The following is a 24,902-nucleotide window of genomic DNA, read 5'->3' on the forward strand; positions in this document are numbered from 1 at the left end:
AGCTTCTGGCTGGGGATGGGGCCTTGGGGACCAAAGAGCCACAGCCGGGCCATGGAAAGAGCTGCACAGACAGCTGTGGGGACCCGGGGACCTTCCATCTGCCCTGGGCAAGGGGTTGGGGACACAGGCCAGGGGCTGCTCTCAGGCCCACACCCACCCTGGGCAGACAGAGGGTCCGTGGCTCCCTGGGCCACTCTTATCCAGGCTGGGCTCCAGCTTCTGGCTTGGCCGGGGTATAGGACCTTAGGAGTGAAGAGGAGGGGCAGGGGGCTGGGCCCTTGGCAAAAAGGGACGGGACAGGACTGTCCACTTTCAAAAATGGGAGGGTCATGACCCCTTGGCCTCACATGTTTCAGCATCCCTGCCTCTGGCTGCCAGAAGCTGGGATTGGATGACAGGGGATGGATCTCTGGATAATAACCTGTTCTGGTCATTCCTTCTGATGCATCTGGCATAAGACAGGGTACTAAGCTAGATAGACTGTTGATCTGACTTATTATGGCCATTTTAATGTTTTTAGATAACTTTCACTATACCAATCTAGTAGCAAAGCCTGCTACGGTGCACATGTAGGAGGGTGAAGCGGCGGCCTTGGCCAGTACCTGATAGATGGGTTGGAGGGAGCTGTGATGGGTTCGGTCACAGAGACCCACTTGAGACTGTCTCCTAATGTGCTGGAATTACCTCTGAGCCAGTTTTCCCAGCCAGCTTGGGACTTCCAGAACCCTGCCTTGTTGACCCAGACACGCCAGCCTGCTGTAACAGAGACCCAGGTCTGGTCCACACCTCCCCCCTGCAAAGCTGCAGATTTTAACCAAAAACTGCTCAGCAGGTCACCTATCTCCAGCACCCAGTTCCCAATGGGATCCAAACCCCAAATAAATCTGTTTTACTCTGTATAAAGCTTATACAGGGTAACTCATAAATTGTCCGCCCTCTGTAACACTTATAGAGAAAGATGCACAGCTGTTTGCTCCCCCAGGTATTAATCACTTACTCTGGGTTAATGAATAAACAAAAGTGATTTTATTAAATATACAAAGTAGGATTTAAGTGGTTTCAAGTAATAACAGACAGAACAAAGTCACCAAGCAAAATAAAGCAAAAACATGCAAGTCTAAGCCTAATATATTAAGAAACTGATAAAGGTAATATCTCACCCTCAGAGATGTTCCAATAAGCTTCTCTCACAGACTAGATTCCTTTCTAGTCTGGGCCCAATCCTTTCCCCTGGTACAGTCCTTGTTAGTTTCAGCTCACTGGTAACTAGGGGTTTTCTCATGACTGGCAGCCCCTTTGTTCTGTTCCATCCCCTTTTATAGCTGTGGGCCAAGGTGGGAATCTTTTGTTTTTCTGGGTCCCCACCCCTCTTTCTAAATGGAAAAGTACCAGATTTAAAATGGATTTAATTACCCGGTGACATGGTCAGATGTCCTGTGAGACCCCACCCTCCATTATTCCAGGGCTGACCCGCACGCACCCAGAAAGGTTTGCAAGTAAACAGAGCCATTTACAAGCAATTGTCCTAGTTAATGGGAGCCATCCAGATTCCAAACCACCATTAATAGCCCACGCTTTGCATAATTACAGTTGGACCCCAGAGTTATACTTCATACACCTAGTTTCAGATACAAGAATGATACATTAATACAAATAGGATGAACACACTCAGTAGATTATAAGCTTTGTAATGGTACCATACAAGAGACCTTTTGCATAAAGTATGTTACAGTTACATTATATTCACACTCATCAGCATATTTCCATAAAACATATGGAGTGCAACATCACAGTAGCATCCAGGGCACAGTTGCTGAGCAATAGTGGAAGGGGAAAGGCACCCTGGGTCTTCTGGAGGAGGGAAGCTCATTGGGGACTCTGTTGGCAGGTCCCAACAACCTGTCAGTGGGTGGGAATGGATAGGGGATCAGTTGGTCCCTAGCGCAGGGGCTCTATCAGTCTCTGGGGCTGGCTGGAGGCAAGAGGTAGGGCTTGGTCAGTTTGTCCCTTGGGGCTAGTTAGGGACAGAGAAGGGGGAAGGGTCAGTGCCATCATGAGACGGGAGGAGGAGTTGGGGAGCTCAGTTGGTCCTGGAGCTGGCTGCAGGGGATAGACGTGGGCAGTCGGTTCAAAACAGGTCCAGATCAAAAGAATCTTGCATCACATTATTTGCAAAGATCAGAGAAGACAGAGAAATTGGCTAACTTTTCTGCTGTTTGTAGCTGAATTTGTCTTAAGGGCATTTACATTATAGCTTCCAGTAAGGCCCCACCCGCTTGCCTGAATTAGCTTGCTGTCAGCACCTCCCACAATAGTGGCCAGATTCCTGTGCCAGCTGCAAACCTAGCTACAGATTTAATACCCTGCAGAACTTTATGTATTGCCATTACACCAGCAACTCATCAGCCTCCAGTGTGGGCTTCCCAATCCTGAATGCGCATCCCAGTGACTGACATTGTATCTGGGGTTGTCAGCTTCTGCTGAGTAACCATCACTTGTTGGCTACAGTGAACAGAGCTCCAACTTTGGGGCAAGCCCTCTGGAGGCAAAGAAGGGTCTTCATACTTGGAAGTTTTGGAGGAACTGCTCCTCATCCCAGGTGTCTAGCACAGCTCAGTTCCAGGAGTCACTGAACATAATACTGACCCAAAAGTGGCACCCAACCTGGTAAAAATCCATAGCAAGCAAGTTCCTGAACTGGTTTTTAATAAGGCAGTGGCAGAGACCCAAGCTGCCTTTACAGCATTAACAGGTGCAGCAATATCTCCAGTCTCCAGTTTTGGACATTCTTGATAACATGGTTGGGCTGTTGCTGGTCCTACTGTCCTTCCTACCAGTCTGTCCTACAGTGAAGTTTGCTGCACCTTCCTCTGGAGTATCTGGTGTTGGTTATTGCAGAGACAGAACACTGGACTAGACGGACCACTGCTCTTATTTAACATGACATTTCCGATGTTCCTAAACTCACGTAGGACCTGACCATGCGAGATACTGAATGTCCTCACTTCTCATTGACGTCAGTGGGCACTTAGCACCTCTCAGGACAGGGCCCACAGACTGTAATGGCTAAATCCTGTTCCCATTGTAGCCAGTTGGAGATTTGTCATTAACTTCAGTGGGACCTAGGGTTGGCCTTTATTATTATTTAAGCATTTTTAGACAAATCAGATATATTATCTATGTAACTTGGTGTCTGTCATGGGAAAAGAAATGATATTTCAGTGGTTTATGTGACAGAGCATGTAAAGAAATTAACTAAATCACAGTTGTGGCAATTGATGCTGTGACTGAAAGCACCCCGTATTCACATCCTACACACTATTGTAGTAATCTTTGTACAAAATATGTCTTGTGAGGTATTGTTTGAAAACTAATAACTGATCAGTAAAATCATAGTGAATTGTATGTAGCAACAGTATATGTAAACTTATGATGTTGTTAGCACATATCCAAAACCACACAGCCCTGCCTAGGCAAAAGTTGTTAAACAGGTCTCTCTCTCTCTCTTTCACCTAAGAAGAAAAGGCACCACCGTCTTTGGGAGAGACCGTGACCAAGGAAAGGGACAGTCACCATCTTGCTGGAAGACTATGGGTAAGACAGACCATCTTAAACAAAGCCTTGAACCAAAACTTGCTAGTTTAAGTTTTAGACTTTCCGATGTGTTTTCACTTTTATTTGCTTGTAACCATTCTTGAATTAACTTAAAATCCTAACTTCTTTCATTAATAAACTTGTATTATTTTTTAATCTAAACTCATCCAGTGTTGTGTTTAAACTGTTTGGTGACTCCAATTAAAGTATGAAACAGATGAATATTGACTGGTCAGGAGCAAGAAACCTTGATATCTGAACTGGACCGGAGAGGGGTGGACAGTGCAGAACATGTTTTTGGAAAAATTCAGGACTGGGATTGTGTTGGAGTCACCCTGCAATTAGTAACCAAGGCTGGTGGAATCCAGAGTGTGATTGGTGTGTTGCTGACAGGCTCATGGGGTCCCAGCTGCTGGACCAGGGCTACAGCTATACACAGACACTCAAGCTGTGACCTGTATGCTTGAAGTCTGTTTGTGAGAGGCCTGGATTGGGAGCTATCACAGGTGCCGGGGGGTGCTCAACCCTGGGCTCTGTCCCAGGCCCTGTCTCCACTCCATCCCTCCCAGCCTCCCTGCACACCACCATGAAACAGCTGCTTGCGGGAGGGAGGGGGAGGCGCTGATCCATGGGGCTTGCTGACGGGTGGGAGGTGCTGGAGGGTAGGGGGGAGCTTATAAGTGGGCTGCCGTTTTCCCCATGGATGCTCCAGCCCTTGAGCACCCACAGAGTCAGCGCCTATGAGAGCTGCAACATCAAAGCATTATGCGGCACTCAGGGTTGCAGGACAGGTAGTGACACAACCCCTCACTGGTCTAGATTACACCCTTGAATATGACAGATGTACAGTAGCTTACTTGGAATTTGTCAGTGCCACATAACCAACATTTAAAACTTCTGTTTTATGTCCCTTTTGGAAACTGATTAAGAGAGCAGAATTGGCTGTAAATAATACATTTCCAAAAATCTGTCATGAATCTCCATGGTAAATGAGAGCTATTCACCACACTCCAGAGATTTTGAAGAAAAGAGATTCATAGGCCATATAAATGGCCTAGGGAGGTTCAGACAGTTCTAAAGATATAGATTTGATCTGTTTCACTTCACTATTGTCGAGTGTTGTTGTAGCCATGTTAGTCCCAGGATATAAGAGAGAGAGGCACGGTGGGTGAGGTAATATCTTTTATTAGACCAGCTTCTGTTGGTGGAAGGGACAAGCTTTTGAGCTTCTCAGAGCTCTTCCTCAGGTCTGGAGAAGGAAACCAGAGACATGTAATACATTAAATAGATTCTTCTCAAATTTCCTCTGACATTACTTCATTAAGGTTATTTTTATTTCAGTGTTGCCAACTCTCAGATATGTTTTTATTAAAGCTCCAGCTGCTAGAATTAAGACTGAAGGAGAATCTCAGCTTTCATTTTGAAAGAAAAAATTTGTAGCCCTCAAAGTTGTGGAGTAAAGCCTGAAAATGTGCCCTGAGTAAACCCAGAAGGCTCAAAAACCAGGAGAAAAAACAAAAGCCCCAAAATGTATATATTTTAAAAATCTCATTATTTTTAAACCACTCTCATGATTTTTGAGGGTGTTATTCATGGTTATTGAATGCTTGTGGTTGGCAATACTGATATTTTTATTAAACAGCTTTTTATAAAGCCTAAAGTCAAAGTTAGAAGGCTGAGCTCCAGCTAGGAAGATCTGGGAGGACAGGCTGAGAACAGACTAGGACAGAAGAGCTCTGGCTACGTGGGAAGACACCAGAGCGAAGTAACGTGGAGATGGACTTTAATAACAGAACTTGTTCTGAACAGTCCTCAGGGTCCCAAAATAAACTGGTCTCAGCCAGGGTGGTGGTAATAAAGAATTGTTTCTGCTTCTAAACTAGCCCCAACAGGGGGAGCTGCTATCCACATTAGAGCCGGTGTGCTGCTCTTAAGGGGCCCTTATGAAGGGAAAACAGAGATAGGTGCCACACAATGACCTCTGGTCACAAGGGGGCACTCAGGAGGCAGCTGACCCTTTGTTTTAAATAACTTTTACATGATACCATTTCACTGTCTCCCCTGGTGTGTGTGTGTGAGGTTGTGGTGGGGATTAGTCTTATTAGGTTGAGCTAACAAACAGATATTCAGATTTATTTGTTTGTGTTTTTTTCCAACTAGCCCCATAATACTTTCAGTGCTACATTCTGTCCCCAAACCTGAAAGATCAGGTCCTCTGTTCTGAGTTGCACTCAGGGAGCCCAGCTGAAATGGAAGGAAGGTAAATGGCAGCAAAATGTGGTCCTCAGTCACCATGGTTAGGAAGGATTGTCTGGTGATTAAGGTACCAAATTGGAGATTGACCACAGGCTCCCAAGATCACCTTGAGCAAGAACTTAATCCATGCTTCAGTTCCCCATATGTAATATGGGTGTGATAATACTTCATTTATTTTACACTTGGTCTGTCTTTCCTGTTCAGATTATAAAATATTCAGGACAGGGACTATCTCAGTGTGCATTTGTACACAGCATAACACAAGGAGCTGGGACTTCAAGGCACTACTATCATATAAATAAATTATTTTCTCATCTAAAACATTGTTTGATAGTGGCTGTTAATTAAAGAAATTAACAAATATTTTGACAAATTCTCAAATTTAATTTTATCAATTAACACTTAGTAGGAGTCAGAAAGAAATCTCTGATGAGCTGTTATCCAGGAGATGGACAAGATTTTGTTTTGTGTGACCCAGCAGAAGACTCTCTAATGATTCAAACAATGAAGGAAGTCTTCGCAGATATGGCATGGAGTGGCATATTAGGGATTTATTTATTGATGTCAATGTGCAGCCTATCTGGGTAGATAGTACTTCAGAGGTAGCCTGCAAAGGAAACTGTTTGGGCTTCTGCACTTAACTTGTTTATGATGTTTAAGTGCAGCCTGAAAAATTTGTATAGGTTATTATTCAGCTTGTTTTTTATGTTAGGAGTTTAGACTGTCTCCACTGGAAGACTCTGAAGGGTAAAATTCACCCTCTGCAGAGGGCCACATAAGACCTATGCAGCACATCAGGCCTGGGCTAAACAGGTTTTGTACCAATTTAACTATTTTTGATTAGGGATGTGACTTTAAAACAAACAAACCAGAAGTAGTTAAATTGGTACAAAAATTGTGTGTAGCCCAAGCCTCAAGGAGAGAAGATCCAGGCTGGGGTGACTAGTCACGTACTCTGGAAAGCCATAGCTGGCAGAAACTGCCATCATTTCTCCTCTCTCTTGCATTCTCACACCCAGCAATTGGGTGACCTGATTGTTAACTCTGATCTCCGTGCGGGACTCTTTCAACCTAGAAAAGCTATATACCATACCATGCTCCTGAGTTGCCTGATCAAAAAACAAACAAACAAACAAAACCTCATTTCCTACTCAATAGCAGTTAAGTCACCTTCTACAAATGATATATATAGTCTCTTTAGGATGTTCCTTTTAACTAGTTTGCTTTATTATAATACTTCTAGAAACTATTTTCTATCATGTTTTGATTTTATTTTCTGTATTCTTATCAAGCACTTTGTTACAAGATCAGAGAAAGTCAGCTCTTTGAGATTTGTATATTTTCCTTCACTTATAAATAAAGTCAAACAACACTTTTCAAGAACTGATTGTGACATCATTTGTTTTTTTACCAGCCTTTTAAAGGGCATCTCCTCTTTCTTGTGTTTCAGAGTAACAGCCGTGCTAGTCTGTATTCGCAAAAAGAAAAGGAGTACTTGTGGCACCTTAGAGACTAACCAATTTATTTGAGCATAAGCTTTCGTGAGCTACAGCTCACTTCATCGGATGCATACCGTGGAAAATACAGAAGATGTTTTTATATACACAAACCATGAAAAAATGGGTGTTTATCACTACAAAAGGTTTTCTCTCCCTCCACCCTACTCTCCTGCTGGTAATAGCTTATCTAAAGTGATCACTCTCCTTACAATGTGTATGATAATCAAGGTGGGCCATTTCCAGCACAAATCCAGGGTTTAACAAGAACGTCTGAGGAAGGGGGAGGGGGGGAAGGAATAAACAAGGGGAAATAGGTTACTTTTTAAAAAGTAACCTATTTCCCCTTGTTTATTCCCCCCCCCCCCCACGTTCTTGTTAAACCCTGGATTTGTGCTGGAAATGGCCCACCTTGATTATCATACACATTGTAAGGAGGGCGATCACTTTAGATAAGCTATTACCAACAGGAGAGTGGGTTTGTGCGGGGTGGGGAGAAAACCTGGATTTGTGCTGGAAATGGCCCACCTTGATTATCACACACATTATAAGGAGAGTGATCACTTTAGATAAGCTATTACCAGCAGGAGAGTAGGGTGGGGGGAGAGAAAACCTTTTGTAGTGATAAACACCCATTTTTTTCATGGTTTGTGTGTATAAAAACATCTTCTGTATTTTCCACAGTATGCATCCGATGAAGTGAGCTGTAGCTCACGAAAGCTTATGCTCAAATAAATTGGTTAGTCTCTAAGGTGCCACAAGTACTCCTTTCCTTTCTTGTGTTTGTAGACGCACAGACTTCTTCTTAAATACCAATTAAGACTTCTCTATATAAAACCCAAATAAATCTGTAGTTTAGCCTGCTTGCCTTTCTACTGCCTTGGAACAACTTGTGTAAAGGAGAAATTTCTTCCTAGCGCTCAGTGGTAAGAGGTTGATTTATGCCTTGAATCATGAGGGTTGAGCGAGTTTAACATAGATTTGTTTTTACACTAGTAATACTGTAATGTGAAATTTTTATATATATATATATATATATATATATATAACAGTATTACTAGTGATAATATATATATATATATATATATATATATATATATATATATACACACACACAGAACTGTGGACACTAACAAAACTATCTGAAAGATGTTATTCCTGATATTCCTGATTTTGTTCCATCATTCTGATTTCTTATGTTAAAGATGTGACTGAAGCTTCCTTTGGTAGCTAATGTAAAATACTCATGTTTCTACAATGCCTCATCCCCCTTTTCCTCTTTAGCTTCCGCACAGAGTTAGCAAAAGCGGTTGCTTAGAAATTTTTCAGCTGAAAATGTATCCCACCCTGGGGTTGTCTTAAAAATGATTTTTTTTCAGGAAAATGTAATGTTCAATTACATTTTGTTAGTGTTATGGCAAATTTTGAAACAAAATTAAAACATTTTCTTGTTAAATTGAATATTTGTCACAACTGACTGCAGTACCTAGCGTTCACCAGCTGGCGTCATCCCCGTGCTGCAGCAGGAGTGACTCTGGCATGGAGCATGAAGCAGGCTTTATCACGCCGGAAGCCGACTGGCCGCCCATACGCAGCTCTGTGTCAAGGATCTTACGTTGATTCAGAGGAGGCTGACATGACAGAGCTGCAATAACACCACTCTCCTGTGTGCACCCACCAATACAAGGAAGAGAAGAGCGAGCAATCTGGAAGCACAGTGTGGAAAAAGACTAGCAATCTGGTGAGTGCAGTGAAAGCGGAGTGCAAATTGTCTGAAGGCTAGCAGCCTGCGTGCGGACTACTAACGAAAGCCCAGCCACCACCGTGTTAGGTGCTGTGGAAATGCATATGTAATATCCGACAAACGAGGATTCCTGGAGTTTAAAGGTGAATATAAAAGCCATTTGGTTTGTTGTAAAATCTGACCTCGGGAAGGCCTGGTAAAGATTGGGAAGGAGCACTTGGGGAGATAAGTATTCAAAAGCAAGAGGGATTTACAAGAATTGTCAATACAAAGACTGTTAAAAAGGCAGACACCTCATGGGGGTGAAACTGCTTAATGAGGGGGAGGAAATAACCAGATGGGAAGGAAACTGCAAAGAGCAGAAAAGGCAGAGAAATCAAGGAACTTTGTGTGTGCCCGCGTGTGCTAAGTATATACTTGAATATTAACAAAGGGTAAAATAATTCCAATTTTTTAGGGTAGTCTCTATTTTTCTGGCACAAACGAAGTGTTTTGTTTTCCTGTGTTGCTCTTGAATTGCGGATGTGCTTTTTACTTAAAAAAAAAAAAAATCACCAAATGTGATTTGAGTTTGGAATTAAGAAATCCTCTTCGCTTCTGGGAGGAGCCAATCAGAATTATGATCACTTAAACTGTCACAGACTTTGATTGCTTGCTGGCCCCTGTTCAGACCCAATTCTTTCCTATCTCCAGGAAGGAGCGGGTGGGGAGAAATCTGTTTTAACTAGTTATAAAACATCATCCCCTCATTTATGTGTCCAGCTTCTTAAATGATCCAGGAAACCAGGCCTCCGCTGCTCCAGGGTCAAGATGTAGGAGACAAGATGGAAACACTAATGGTAAGGAAATGGAAAAGGGTGATGTGTGTGGTTTTGTTTGTTTGCCACAATCCCTGGAATGGAAAATCTGGAGAAGTGAAGGAATGACAGTGATGTCCTATCATCCTGAAAAACCCAGTGTATATTTGTCCCTTTAAGAGTCACCTTTCCATGCTCGTGTTTTCTGAAGTCTTCTGTGTTGGGCATTGCAGGATTTTTCTTACTGGAAATTGAGCGAGTTCATGTAGAGAAATCCAGTCTTTTCTGTTCAGAAGAGATCACGCTGGGGTTGTTGCATGGTGGGGGGCTGCAGTTCGGTATTACAGGTTGTGTGGCTTACAATGGGGAGCAGTGCTGAGTGTCTCACAGTGTGTAGAGGATATGCAATATGCAGTGTGATATGTGCAAGGCTGCACGATGACTGGAGCCAGAAAACTCGTGTGTCATATGGTGGAGTGGAGTGCAGTGCAGTGCAGTGGATGTGCCTGGTACTGGGGTGCAGTAGGAGAACTGCATGACATACAGAGCGGGGCAGTGCAGAGTAGTGGAGGTTGTATAGCACTGAGTTACAATATCACGGGGAGTAGATGGTATATAATGGGGGTAGGTCCAATGAAATGTCTTGTAGAGGCTGCATGGCACATGGTGAGCAGTACAGTTGATATATAGGGGATTGCAAGGTATAGCATGGATGGGAGTGCAGCGCAGGGGAAGGATGTGCTGTTAGTTGAGTGTCAGTGTATGGGGAGGATTGTGTGGTGATGCACAGGACAGTGCACTAGGAGATCAGAGGGGAGGGTGCATGGTACAGGCTGGAGGATAACGCAGCGTACTGCTGGACTGCACACAGATAAGTGCAGGGGTGGGGCAGCACATTGTGGTACTGCAGGAGCAGAGGAGGGTGCGGGGCATTTTAGGGTTGTCGCAGTGTGTATGGCGGAGTGCGAGGCGGCTACAGGTTGCCCCGGGGCGCTCTGAACCGCAGGGTCGAACACAGCCCGGCCCGGAGCGAGCCTGGCGTGCAGCTGCCTCTCCTGCTCAGACCCGGGGTGGGGGAAAGAGTTAACAGAACTCTGGGCCCTTCCCTTTTCCTGATTGGCTGGAGCTCACCTACTGGGATTGGCGGGCTCCGGAGGGGTGCCTCTGACATCATCAGATGCCTCCAATGAAGGGAGCTGTAGCTCACGAAAGCTTATGCTCAAATAAATTTGTTAGTCTCTAAGGTGCCACAAGTCCTCCTTTTCTTTTTGCAAATACAGACTAACACGGCTGCTTCTCTGAAATCTGACATCACTGCCTTTCCCGCTGCTGTGAACGTCCCGGGCGGGCCCGCAAGTGGTGATGAGGAGAGTGATTGGTGTGGCTGGGGGGAGCCTGTGAAGATACCGCTGCCCCGTGCCTGCGATCCCAGCCCCCCTCCCAAGCTGAGCAGGGCTAGGCTGGGCCAGGACGTGGATGGGGGACCCCTGCTGTAATCTTCTGTCCGGCCCAGCCGGGCACGTTCTTGTCCTGGCTAAGTGGGGTGGGTAGGTCTGTACTTGGAGGGGAGAATCCCTCTGCTCTCTAGTGCCTTGTGCTGGGTATACAGGAAAACCAGGTCCTTAAGGGACCTCGAGTGCAGGGTGTGTAGCCTTTTAAGTCTTTTTTCCTTTCCCCACAGAAGAGCTCATAATTATCATAATGCCTCAGCTAGGCCACTGCCAAGACAGAATGGGGGAAAGCTTATTGTTTATGGCCTGTACCTTGTTTAATACTCTAATGATGATAATGCTTGAGGAGCCTCACATGGGAGTCCGGTGATATCCATTAGTGAGAGAAAGATGCTCTAACTAAAGTAAACATTAGAAGCTACTGGGATCTAAACGACTTATTATTACAGCTAAACACACGTCAAGCGAAGCTGAAAACATGAACGCTAGTCTGAGGTTCTCTGGTGTGTCCGGGTGGCGTTATGTTAGGAGGATGTGTTCTCTGATGTGGCTCTGTGTGGAGGGCACAGAAGCTCTTTGTCTCTTGGGAATCATGTGAGGTGGTTTTATTTACAGTAAGCCTGCTGCTTGCTTTGTGGCTTATGCTTAAGTCCTCTTTGGATCAGGAAAGAACCTGCCTCAAGAGCAAGATTTGGAGCTCAAGGAGTGGGGTGAGGAGAAAGAGAGGAAAATTAATGAACTCTGCATTTCCACAGTCTCTTTATCTTCTGCTGAGAAGACATTGTACTTTGCTTTGAGCACATCCCAACACCCTCCAAGTAACTCCTCACTTTTTATCATCTGCTCTGTAGAGCAAGAATTATTTCTGGATTTCTCTAGCCTGCTGTGTATTCTATATTTTGCATTGCAGCTGTCCCTTTCACCTCTGTAGATGCTATGATTGAGATCTATAAAATTATGACTGGTGTGAAGAAAGTAAATAAGGAAGTGTTATTTACTCCTTCTCATAACAGAAGAACTAGGGGTCACCAAATAAAATTAATAGGCAGCAGGTTTAAAAACAAACAAAAGGAAATATTTTTTCACACAACGCACAGTCAGTCTGTGGAACTCCTTGCCAGAGGATGTTGTGACAGCCAAGACTATAACAAGATTCAAAAAAAGAACTAGATAAGTTCATGGAGGATAGATCCATCAATGGCTATTAGCCAGGGTGTTGTCCCTAGCCTCTGTTTGCCAGAGGCTGGAAATGGGCGACAGGGAATGGATCACTAGATGATTACCTGTTCTGTTCATTCCCTCTGGGGCACATGGCATTGGTCACTGTCAGAGGACAGGACACTGGGCTAGATGGACCTTTGGTCTGACACAGTACGGCCACTCTTATGTTCTTATTCCAATACATGCTTTTGTTCTGTTCTGTTCTGTTCTGTTCAGGTCCTTATACTGCACCCTCCACTGTAGTATATGAGTGCACAACAGTGAGGAGGAAATCCATGAAGATAAATTAAAAAGCACTTGTAACACCTTTCACGGAGTGTGTGCATGTGCACTTCAGAAGGTTTTAGGTAACTATTCCTGCACATTGAACTGCTATTGCTCAGTGTTCATCCACCAAATGCTCCCCCTGCCTTCAGAAATCACCCACAGAACTAGTGAATACTCATCTCTTCCTGCGCTTTTTCCAGTTAAGTCTTTATATGAGACTTTTTTTTTAAAGCCAGGACTTCTCTTTCAGATGCATCCAGTGCTAAAGGCCTTTGTGTGCGGTTCCATCAGTGGGACCTGCTCCACCCTTCTCTTCCAGCCCCTAGATCTGCTTAAAACCCGGCTGCAGACCCTGCAGCCTTCCATCAATGGGTAAGTGCTTGAAGCTTCTATTGTTCGGGGTATGTGTGTGGGAGGGGAGGTATTTTGAAGGAGCCTACAAAGTGAAAGATGGTAGTGAGACCCTATTCTCCTGAGCTCTACCCTAGTGATATTCAGTCATAGCATTGGGAAGCGTATAGCTGAGAGCACTGCATTCATTGTTGAAGCAGCTGTCCTAGGTAGGCCCATGTGGTTTCACTGATGCCCACCGTGCTCTGGAAAATCCCATATGACTGCTACATACCTTTGCCCCATAGGGAACTGGTGTGTCAATATCTAACCAACCTCTTCCTCTTGCCTCATATATTCATCCATGACCCCATCCATTGTTAATCTACAGTTGCTCCGGTGGTGATGAACTATGATGTCAGAAATAGTAAACTGTGATATCATAGTTGCTTCCATAGGCTGATGCTAACTATGCTGTCAAAATCCATAGATTATCCCAGTGGGAGTGATTGTGGCATAGTAAACTATGGATGGAGACAGGTTTACTGAACAAGGAAGAATAGGCTGAATAGAGAAAGAGCTTCTAAAGGTGTTATAGCTAGTACACAGGTATATCTCTGGAGTGCTCTGGGTGGGTGAGGGAGGACTAGAGCAGGGCTGTAGGATTGGTCCCATGGGTTAATTGCTGCAATATATCTATGTAATTCCTTTCTTGTTTTCCTTCTAGGTCAGGTCATGTTGGGATGGTAGCTTTGTTCATTAGGGTTGTTCGCACTGAAAGCTTCCTAGGGCTCTGGAAAGGGGTCTCACCAGTAAGTGACTATTTTAACCCTGACTTTTTCTTACCTAGCATGTGTTAGTAAGTATGGTTTAGAATTTTAAAAGGTATTTAAATGTTGCTCCACTCAGTGTTGCAAGGCCAAAGTGACTTAGACGGCTGTCCTATTTTCAAAAGTGACTTAGGCACTTAAGAGCCTAAGTCTCTCTCACTGAAGGGCAGTGGGTCTAAGGTTCCTAAGTGCCCAAGTCACTTTTGAAACTGGGAGGTAGCTGTCTATGTTACTTAGGCCATGCAGTGCTGAGAGGAAGCCATGTCTACAGATATATAGGCCAAGATTTTTATAGATATTTATTACTAAATATGGTAATAAATGGTGCACTGGCCTAAGCCTTTTTCAGTTCCTGAATGTGCATGTACTTGGGGATGGAGTCTTTAGGTGAAATCTTGGCCCCATTAAAGTCAATAGCAAAACTCTGACTTCAGTGGAGTCATGATTTTGCTCTTCACCTCTTCTCCTTTCTTCAGAGTGCCAGCTCTTTCTTTTCAGCGACCATCCCCTGGGCCTGAAGCTTCCCAGTTGGCTTAACACACCCTTGTATTAGTGTTCTGTAGTGTGTTCTTGCTCCCTCCTAATTTCTCTCCATTTTTCACTCTTCTGCAGTCCTTCGCAAGATGCATCCCTGGGGTCGGAATTTACTTCAGCACCTTGTACAAGATGAAACAGTACTTTCTCTCAGACCGCTCCCCCACAGCCCTAGAGTCTGTCTTTCTGGGCATTAGCTCCCGCACAGTAGCAGGTGTTTGCATGTTGCCCATAACCGTGGTGAAGACACGGTATGAGGTGAGTGTCACAATTTTCATACTCCTAGAACTTTCTGTTGTGTTGTGATATCATCATACCTTCTCCTGTAGCACAAAAAATTCTTCTGTCTTGGATATCAGGGATAGAGAAACTGAGATCCCTGATTGCTGCTTCTATACTGCGTAAGGTGCTTAAATACTGCAATGATGGGTATGGTTTGAAACCTAGATGGGCTGAAAAATTCTCCACGCTCACACACCTGGGGCAAGTAGCTTTTATATTTTACTTGCTCAGCAAGAAATAAAATTTTTATCATCATCATGATGGCAGGAGTGGGGGAGAGTGGATGTATCTTGGGCTGTTAACACTCTTGCAAAGCTGGTCTGTATAGTGTATATTTATTTTATATGTATTAGGTCCATTTCACAGATCTGCCATGCAGGAGATAAAGTGCAAATTCCCTTCCTTATCTCTTGCATCCTTGGTGGGGGTTGCTGGGGAGGCACCATGCTTAGCCCTGCGAGGAGACTGGGATTAAATCTTCCAGCCAGTGGAAGTGGATGGAGTGGGAGAAGTAAATTGCTACAGAAGTAGCTGATAAAATAGCCATGATAAAACATGTGGGAAGCTCTGTTGCTGACAATGTAGCAAGACAGCTGCTCTCTGGGCCTGCTGTGATGTCGCTGGAATAGTTCCTATGTCATCTCGCCTCGTGTATATACTTAGAAATATTCTGTAACTACAATATATGATTGGCCTTGGGAAAGGAGAAATCTGACTGGTTGCCCATGTGGTGGTGTATCTGAAGCATTTAGGAGTCGGAGGTAAGTGTCTACTCCTTTGTGTGTAGAGAGGTGATTTCACTTCAAGGCTTGCTCAGTAATGATCTCCCAGCACAAGGGACCCTATATCTGACATGTAGGTAACCATTTTTGTGTGTCCTCTGCAGAGTGGGAAGTATGGCTATGAGAGTGTGTATGGAGCCTTGAGGAATATATATCGGACAGAAGGGGCCCGGGGCTTGTTCTGTGGGCTGACTGCGACGCTCCTGCGTGATGCACCCTTTTCTGGCATCTATCTGATGTTCTACACCCAGACCAAAAAAGTTATGCCTCAGGGTAAGGCTGAATGTGGATGTAATAACACAGAATGTGGTGGTTCTCACTCCAAGCATCCTTCCGTTTCTGTCCACATGCTTTACTTTGGCCTTTTTCTCGGTGGTTAAATCAATCCCTTGTAGGGCTTAGGTGGGGTATTAGTGTTCCACCTGTAGAGAACTGGATGTTCACGTTCTGGAGGCGTGTCAAATGAAAATGATGTGGGCCTCACGTTGGTGCTCAGGGGACTCCGGTCTAGATTGCACACTTCATGGTGATCTGTTGAGTTTGCCTACGAGCAAAGTATGAGACAGATACTTCAGGGATGCAGTTACCAAGCAGGGGGTACTGTGGGTTAGGGATGAGGACTTGGCAGAACTGTGTATAAGGAAAACTTGCTCAACATCTGACATTGCCAGTTGCTCATTTTCATGCCCACTGTATAATTCCCCAACATTCCTGCAATCTCTGCTAAATTGAGACTTGCCTGATTTTGGTATGATAGCCTTCTCCTCTGCAGCTTCTGCCCTCTAAACCAGCCTTTCTTTAGCTCTGTGTGTTTGTCAAATTCTGTCCCAGTGGAAGTGATTTTTTTTAGCTAAAATTAGCATTGGTGTGTCTATTTTCTAATCTCCTTTGAAAAGTCTCTTCTCTATGCCTGTGATATCTCTTCCTCAGTTATCTACTTCATAATTTGGTAACTATTTAGTCTGGGATACGGTTTATAAGAAAGTCACTATCTACGGAACAGAATTGTACTGTATTATGTCTGACTAAGCTGCGTCTTTTTCCATTCCAGACCAGTTTGATCCAGCGCTCACCCCCTTAGTGAACTTCAGCTGCGGAATCTTTGCTGGAATCCTGGCTTCGTTGGCGACACAGCCTGCTGATGTAATCAAAACCCACATGCAGCTGACATCTGAAAAATACCACTGGATAGGGCAGGCCATTGCCTCAATCTTCAAGGTGAGGCTGAGAAGATTGTGTGAATGTAACCTCAGTTCTGGTCACTTCACCAGAGATTTGATAAGAAGGTTCTTGCCTTCATCTCTAAAGCAGACCTTCAAATGAGTCATTACTAGGTATAGTAATGTGAACACAATGTAGCTTCTGAAATGTTTCCTCTGTGTTATGCTATGGGAGAGTGAACTCGTCACCTCTTAGTCACTGGTTCATATACAGCCTGGGTCAGCAGTGACTGAAGTTACTCCCATCTGATGACTGGTTGGTAGTCTGAGTCCAGTTCCCATTGGGCAGATATCCACCCCATTGGGCAGATATTCACATCAGCATGCTTGGGAGCAGACAGCTCCCAACATGCTACTGTTTGTTTCTTGCTCCTTCTGAGCGGTATGAAAATTAATGTGCTAGACAGTTAACTTCACCACCACCTGGTTATTCCTGGTGCTCCATCATCCCTTACCTATGTACATAGGACAAATCCTTTGGAAAAACAAACACTCTCTCTCTAGCTGAGCATGGGGAGTGAGTGAATAAAAAGGGAATGACAGTCATACACATTTGGGTATGTTACATTCACCCCTCACACATAATCTTAACTTGTCTCCTGAGCCATCGTATGACTACAGGTTTCACTTCACCTTTCTTCACTCCGTTATAAAAAGCACTTTTACCCTTAGACTGTTGTTAATAGAATGTACTTACTGATTTCAATTGTGTTAGCAAATAACCTTGCAGGATCTGGTTGTACCCAGTCCTGGGCTGCTGGCACCCATGGCTTATCACTGTAGTACTCCTGTGATTGCCAGACTGAGGAAAGAGGATTTTTGTAATATGCTCCTTTGTAAACATGAGTGTCAAGGATAAATGGGCTATAAAACAATTATCTGTCCTTTGAACACTAGCAATAAATGAATGTACAGATCTGTTATCCAAGGAACTGGGTGGGGATGCAGGGAATGGATACCCCAGTGGAGCACTCATCGACCTGTATTTGGCCCCAGAGATGTATGTCCGTTGGATGCTAGCCCAGTATGTGATTCACAACTCCTGTGATTTTACACAAAATCAGAGTTGAGTTACAGTTGTCCTGACATTGGGTTACCTTGCTGATAAGATGACTCTTGGCTAGACTGTTTCTTTGTTGCAAGTGAGAGCCTGCAAACTCAGAGTGAAAGCTCTGGAGCTGAATTTTGCAGCTCAGGTCCATATCAATCCTCCTCCTTAAAGTTTGAGTCTGTTTGAATCTGGATTTCAGCCATGCCTCTGCTTAGAGTATATTTGCTCCCATTCAGAATTTCTCTTTCTGATCCGATGAGGTGAGCTGTAGCTCACGAAAGCTCATGCTCAAATAAATTGGTTAGTCTCTAAGGTGCCACTCCTTTTCTTTCTGCTCAGTGAATGTAAATCCTAGGCAGAGCTTTAAAAACACTCGTGGACAATTCTGTAAATATTAACTGACACAAAATTCTGAAGTGAGGCTGGTCACTATATTAAGGGACCTGAAGTGGTTTTGTTCATAGAATCATAGAATATCAGGGTTGGACGGGACCTCAGGAGGTCATCTAGTCCAACCCTCTGCTCAAAGCAGGACCAATCCCCAACTAAATCATCCCAGCCAGGGCTTTGTCAAGCCTGACCTTAAAAACTTCTAAGGAAGGAGATTCCACCACCTCCCTAGGTAACGCATTCCAGTGTTTCACCACCCTCCTAGTGAAAAAGTTTTTCCTAATATCCAACCTAAATCTCCCCCACTGCAACTTGAGACCACTACTCCTTGTTCTGTCGTCTGCTACCACTGAGAACAGTCTAGATTCATCCTCTTTGGAACCCCCTTTCAGGTAGTTGAAAGCAGTTATCAAATCCCCCCTCATTCTTCTCTTCTGCAGACTAAACAATCCCAGTTCCCTCAGCTTCTCCTCATAAGTCATGTGTTCAGTCCCCTAATCATTTTTGTTGCCCTCCGCTGGACGTTTTCCAATTTTTCCACATCGTTCTTGTAGTGTGGGGCCCAAAACTGGTCACAGTACTCCAGATGAGGCCTCACCAATGTCGAATAGAGGGGAACGATCATGTCCCTCGATCTGCTGGCAATGCCCCTACTTATACATCCCAAAATGCCATTGGCCTTCTTGGCAACAAGGGCACACTGTTGACTCATATCCAGCTTCTCGTTCACTGTAATCTCTAGGTCCTTTTTTGCAGAACTGCTGCCTAGCCATTCGGTCCCTAGTCTGTAGCGGTGCATGGGATTCTTCCGTCCTAAGTGCAGGACTCTGCACTTGTCCTTGTTGAACCTCATCAGATTATTTTTGGCCCAATCCTCCAGTTTGTCTAGGGCCCTCTGTATCCTATCCCTACCCTCTAGCGTAATTACCTCTCCCAGTTTAGTGTCATCTGCAAACTTGCTGAGGGTGCAATCCACACCATCCTCCAGATAATTTATGAAGATATTGAACAAAACCGGCCCGAGGACCGACCCTTGGGGCACTCCACTTGATACCGGCTGCCAACTAGACATGGAGCCATTGATCACTACCCATTGAGCCCAACAATCTAGCCAGCTTTCTATCCACCTTTTAGTCTATTCATCCAGCCCATACTTCTTTAACTTACTGGCAAGAATACTGTGGGAGACCGTGTCAAAAGCTTTGCTAAAGTCAAGTAACAACACGTTCATTGCTTTCCCTTCATCCACAGAGCCAGTTATCTTGTCATAGAAGGCAATTAGATTAGTCAGGCATGACTTGCCCTTGGTGAATCCATGCTGACTGTTCCTGATCACTTTCCTCTCCTCTAAGTGCTTCAGAATTGATTCCTTGAGGACCTGCTCCATGATTTTTCTAGGGACTGAGGTGAGGCTGACTGGCCTGTAGTTCCCAGGATCCTCCTTCTTCCCTTTTTTAAAGATGGGCACTACATTAGCCTTTTTCCAGTCATCCGGGACCTCCCCCAATCGCCATGAGTTTTCAAAGATAATGGCCAATGGCTCTGCAATCACATCCGTCACCTCCTTTAGCACTCTCGGATGCAGCGCATCCGGCCCCATGGACTTGTGCTCGTCCAGCTTTTCTAAATAGTCCCGAACCACTTCTTTCTCCACAGAGGGCTGGTCACCTCCTCCCCATGCTGTGCTGCCCAGTGCAGCAGTCTGGGAGCTGACCTTGTTCATGAAGACAGAGTCAAAAAAAGCATTGAGTACATTAGCTTTTTCCACAGTCTCTGTCACTAGGTTGCCTCCCTCATTCAGTAAGGGGCCCACGCTTTCCTTGACTTTCTTCTTGTTGCTAACATACCTGAAGAAACCCTTCTTGTTACTCTTAACATCTCTTGCTAGCTGCATCTCCATGTGTGATTTGGCCTTCCTGATTTCACTCCTGCATGCACAAGCAATATTTTTGTACTCCTCCCTGGTCATTTGTCCAATCTTCCACTTCTTTTAAGCTTCTTTTTTGTGTTTAGGATCCGCAAGGATTTCACTGTTAAGCCAAACTGGTCACCTGCCATATTTACTATTCTTTCTACACATCGGGATGGTTTGTCCCTGTAACCTCAATAAGGATTCTTTAAAATACAGCCAGCTCTCCTGGACTCCTTTCCCCCTCATGTTATTCTCCCAGGGGATCCTGCCCATCAGTTCCCTGAGGTTGTCAAAATCTGCTTTTCTGAAGTCCAGGGTCTCCTGAACTCGACCATCTCATGGTCACTACCTCCCAGGTTCCCATCCACTTTTGCTTCCAGTACTAATTCTTCCCGGTTTGTGAGCAGCAGGTCAAGAAGAGCTCTGCCCCTAGTTGGTTCCTCCAGCACTTGAACCAGGAAATTGTCCCCTACGTTTTCCAAAAGCTTCCTGGATTGTCTGTGCACCGTTGTATTGCTCTCCCAGCAGATACCAGGGTGATTGAAGTCTCTCATGAGAACCAGAGCCTGCGATCTAGTAACTTCCATTAGTTGCTGGAAGAAAGCCTCATCCACCTCATGCCCCTGATCTGGTGGTCTATAGCAGACTCCCACCACAATATCACCCTTGTTGCTCACGCTTCTAAACTTAATCCAGAGACACTCAGGTTTTTCTGCAGTTTCATACCAGAGCTCTGAGCAGTCATACTGCTCTCTTACATACAATGCAACTCTCCCACCTTTTCTGCCCTGCCTGTCCTTCCGGAACAGTTTATATCCATCCATGACAGTACTCCAGTCATGTGAGTTATCCCACCAAGTCTCTGTTATTCCAATCGCATCATAATTCCTTTACTGTGCCAGGACTTCCAGTTCTCCCTGCTTGTTTCCCAGGCTTCTTGCATTTGTGTATAGGCACTTTGGGGGAGGGATAGCTCAGTGGTTTGAGCATTGGCCTGCTAAACCCAGGGTTGTGAGTTCAATCCTTTGAGGGGGCCATTTAGGGATCTGGGGCAAAAATTGGGGATTGGTCCTGCTTTGAGCAGGGGGTTGGACTAGATGACCTCCTGAGGTCCCTTCCAACTCTGATATTCTATGATTCTATGATTGAGAACTTGCTGTTTGTCCTGCTTTCTTAGTATGAGGCAGAAGCCCTCCCCTTTCGCATTCTCCTGCTCGTGCTTCCTGCTGGTATCCCACATCCACACTTACCTCAGGGCTTTGCTCTCCTTCGCCTGGTGAACCTAGTTTAAAGCCCTCCTCACTAGGTTAGCTAGCCTGCTTGCGAAGATGCTCTTCCCTCTCTTCATTAGGTGGAGCCCGTCTCTGCCTAGCACTCCTCCTCCTTCTTGGAACACCATCCCATGGTCAAAGAATCCAAAGCCTTCTCTCCGACACCACCTGCATAGCCATTCGTTGACTTCCACGATTCGACGGTCTCTACCCAGGCCTTTTCCTTCCACGAGGAGGATGGATGAGAACACCACTTGCGCCTCAAACTCCTTTATCCTTCTTCCCAGAGCCATGTAGTCCGCAGTGATCCGCTCAAGGTCATTCTTGGCAGTATCATTGGTGCCCACATGGAGAAGCAGGAAGGGGTAGCGATCCGAGGGCTTGATGAGTCTCGGCAGTCTCTCCGTCACATCGTGAATCCTAATTCCTGGCAAGCAGCAGACTTCTCAGTTTTCCTGGTCGGGGCGGCAGATAGATGACTCAGTCCCCCTGTTTCTTGTCTTTTTCTCCTTTTTTCTGCTGGCAGACGTGGGGCTTTCCCTGCATGCCCTATGGTTCCCCTCCGTCTTCTTACTGTTGTGTACCGTGCCTCATGGTGTAACTGCTGTTCCTTCATCAGCAGGAGTCACTGCAGTTGAGTGATGCTAGAGATCCCTTCCCTGCTGCTGTCCCTCTGGCTGAGTGCTGTGTGAGCATGGATTTCTCAGGCACTAGAGACTACTACAGAATGTATTTCAGTGCAGCCATAGATTATGCCATCCAGTAGATGTCTAGGAATTAAATGAAGTGAGTGTTTGTTTTGTCTTCTCCTGCAGGACTATGGACTGGTTGGCTTTTTCCGTGGCGGTGTCCCCCGTGCCTTGCGGCGCACTCTGATGGCAGCGATGGCATGGACTTTATATGAGCAGATGATGGCAAAAATGGGGCTGAAATCCTGAAGGACTTGTAGTGGACGAGACCAGCCTAAGCTCTTCATGTCTCACCAGCTCATCCAGGTGAGCAGGAGATTTCCCAGTTCTGCGGGGGTGGATCTTTGTTCCACTGTGGTAAAGCGATTAATGATTTCTGATCCAGGGGACCTGGCTGCAAAACACGCCCTCTCTGACACAAATGCAAGTAGGGGAGAGAAGGTTTTGACTTTGCATCTTCAGAGTAAAGCATTCCAGAAGGACCGTTTCATTCAACTTCCTTGGAAGATGGGAAAGTTTCAGTATCCTACGAACTACGTGGTTACGGTAAAGGCTGTTGAAAGAAATCCCTTCAGAATAGTCCTGTGTGCCCTGAGAAGCCTTTGCACAGAAGCCATCTGGAGAAGAAGTGATTGGACTTGGACTACAGAACTCAGCAACTTTCTAACCTGGTGGTGTACCCAGTCTACGATCCCAGGCCATGTGCCATCTGACACTCATCCTGTTATCTGTCAGTGTCGTTTGCTTCTGCACCCAGAGGGAAGGTATGGAGGAGAATGCTATGAGGGGCACAGTGTAACCATTTGTTTCAGAGTTTGCTTAATGTATTAATACATGTATTAGAGTGAGAGAGGGGGGAAATGTATGGCTGAAAGGAATGCTGGGAAATGCAGTCTTACCATACCTTGCACAGGAGCTTTGATGTTGGATAACATAGCTGGGAACCTAACTGACATCTCCGTTATGGCTTGCAGCAAAGGCCTTTACGTCTCTTCCCTTGTGCTTTAGGTTGTATTTCCCACAGCATGACCCAATGTCGTGGAAGAAGACATTTTCCACTGGCTTTATTCTTTGTCTATAGGCATTTGTTATGCCTACCCACATGACTACCATGGCAGAGCAAAAGCACTGACTGTCTTGAAATATGACTTAGCTAAGAGAGATGGAAGGCCAGAAAAAGGACTTGAGAAATGGAGTCTTTTTTGAAACTCCATTTGCAGCCTTTCTGTATCAGCTGTTTTTCTTGCACTGTTTAAATTGAACTGTAGCTTTGGACTATTATCCAGGTTTAACTGCAATGGATGTAAATGTGTCTATAATAAAACATATGCAAGAAGGTTGTATTCTGCACTGTCATTTACATTTGTGGCTGCAAAATGGACTAGCATCTCCTTTCTCTTTCTTTCCAAGGGAGGGAGGGGAATATTTTGGTCTTAGTTTCAGTGCCTTTCTCTTTTTTAAAAAACACTAGGACACCTAAGAAACAGATGGAAAACAAACTCCCTGGTGTGTGGGGTGGGGGATGAGGTGAGACACAGCTCAATAGACTTCCATGGGGACCAGTTCTACTAAAGCAATGAGGGCAAACAGCCTTGCGGGAGACTGCAGGAGAGGCACAGTCAGGTTGTCTACATGGCAAAACAACAACAACAAAAAAACAAGCCACCACAGCAAATTTGAGCCCAGTTGAAGTGATGCAGGCTTGTGTTCTGGGGCTAAAAATAGCTGTGTAGGCATTTGGGCTTCCTCTCCTGGAGCCTGGGCCCTCCCTGCTCCCTGGGTTATTTTTAGCCCTATAGCATAAGCCTGAGTCAGTTGACCTGAGCTCTGAGACTTGGTGCTGCAGGTTTTTGTTGTTGTTTTGGTTTGGTTTTTTTTTGCTCTGTAGACAGACCGTCTCTTCCTAAGCAGGTGCACCACAGAAGAATCCCATAGTATTGCTCTCAAAGGAGTTGTTGAGAATTTCACGGAGCAGGACCCCATTGTGCCAGATGTTGTATAAACAGAACCAAACCACAGCTCCTGCCCCAAAGAGCTTCCCGTCTGTGTATGGGGAGGAATGAATTTCCCCTTCAGTGCCCCTAGCTTTGAGCACTTGTTTAAGCGTGTGGCACTGTGTGTTATCTCCAATAAAATTTATAGCAAGAAAAACTCTTGATTATTTAAGTTGACTGTCCTTGTAGAGAGGAGAGAGCCTAGATACTGACTGAAGGGCACACACAACAGGAGCTTCTGTTGCTGGAGGAAGCCTACTGCTTAGGGGATGCTGCCAAAAACATTAACTACCTGCTACAGCTGATGTCTGCCAGGCACTCCTGTGGCATTGGTCTCCTAGGCACATAGCTGGGCCCTTTTGCAGACACCTTATCTGCTAAGACATTCATGTTCCAGGATTGGGGAGGGAGAGCTATAGAAGCAGGAGTTGTTTTCCGATGGCATCTGCGTGTGCCTCTTTGGACAGCGAGGCCTAATTGTCAGCAGGTTTCTCTGGCATGGAATCAGGGCACAGAATTTGAACTACTATTGTGCACAGCCTCCCCACCAAGCTTGCAGATTCTGCTGCCACTGAGCTCCACATCTGGCAAGACATAAAGCATGTTCATGTTTACGCTGCTGAAGGTTCCTCTAGCCTTTAGAGGCAACACTAAATGGAATCCCTAACTTGGCAGTCATGGGAGGAGAGGAAGGTAACTGCTCTGTTAATAAACAGGAGTACTTGTGGCACCTTAGAGACATACAAATTTATTTGAGCATGTGCTTTCGTGAGCTACAGCTCACTTCATTG

At 45.1% G+C, this 24,902-nt stretch overlaps 1 protein-coding gene across 5 annotated transcripts; it reads left to right on the forward strand.

The window, feature by feature from the left end:
* Positions 1 to 3,532: 3,532 nt before the first annotated feature.
* On the forward strand, positions 3,533 to 23,458 carry SLC25A38 (solute carrier family 25 member 38). Of its 5 annotated transcripts, none has more exons than XR_007355044.2 (10): positions 3,538 to 3,594; positions 8,830 to 9,233; positions 9,853 to 9,929; positions 13,077 to 13,198; positions 13,884 to 13,968; positions 14,599 to 14,778; positions 15,689 to 15,857; positions 16,636 to 16,802; positions 22,244 to 22,423; positions 22,503 to 23,458. XR_007355044.2 is itself a non-coding variant. In XM_075125665.1 (10 exons), the coding sequence occupies exons 5-10, from the start codon at positions 13,077 to 13,079 to the stop codon at positions 22,364 to 22,366; spliced, it is 846 nt and encodes a 281-aa protein (XP_074981766.1). In that variant the 5' UTR covers positions 3,540 to 3,594; positions 8,830 to 9,087; positions 9,853 to 9,929; positions 12,776 to 12,906; the 3' UTR covers positions 22,367 to 23,458. The 5 variants fall into 5 exon arrangements, 4 of the variants coding, with proteins under 4 accessions (XP_048694838.1, XP_048694839.1, XP_074981766.1 ...); XM_075125665.1 differs by adding an exon at positions 12,776 to 12,906 and having other exon boundaries at positions 3,540 to 3,594; positions 8,830 to 9,087; positions 22,244 to 23,458; XM_048838881.2 differs by having other exon boundaries at positions 3,533 to 3,594; positions 22,244 to 23,458.
* The last annotated feature ends 1,444 nt before the right edge of the window (positions 23,459 to 24,902 follow it).

Source organism: Caretta caretta, chromosome 2 (assembly GCF_965140235.1).
Source record: "Caretta caretta isolate rCarCar2 chromosome 2, rCarCar1.hap1, whole genome shotgun sequence".
NCBI classification, from domain to species: domain Eukaryota; kingdom Metazoa; phylum Chordata; order Testudines; family Cheloniidae; genus Caretta; species Caretta caretta.

What these genes read in the sequence shown, in the direction of transcription:
- SLC25A38 (XM_048838881.2), top strand. Translation starts at nt 9,861, where the DNA reads ATGATCCAGGAAACCAGGCCTCCGCTGCTCCAGGGTCAAGATGTAGGA. An exon ending in CTGCAGCCTTCCATCAATGG is followed by an intron (nt 13,199 to 13,883) that starts GTAAGTGCTTGA and finishes TTTTCCTTCTAG; the next exon opens with GTCAGGTCATGTTGGGATGG. An exon ending in TGGTGAAGACACGGTATGAG is followed by an intron (nt 14,779 to 15,688) that starts GTGAGTGTCACA and finishes TGTCCTCTGCAG; the next exon opens with AGTGGGAAGTATGGCTATGA.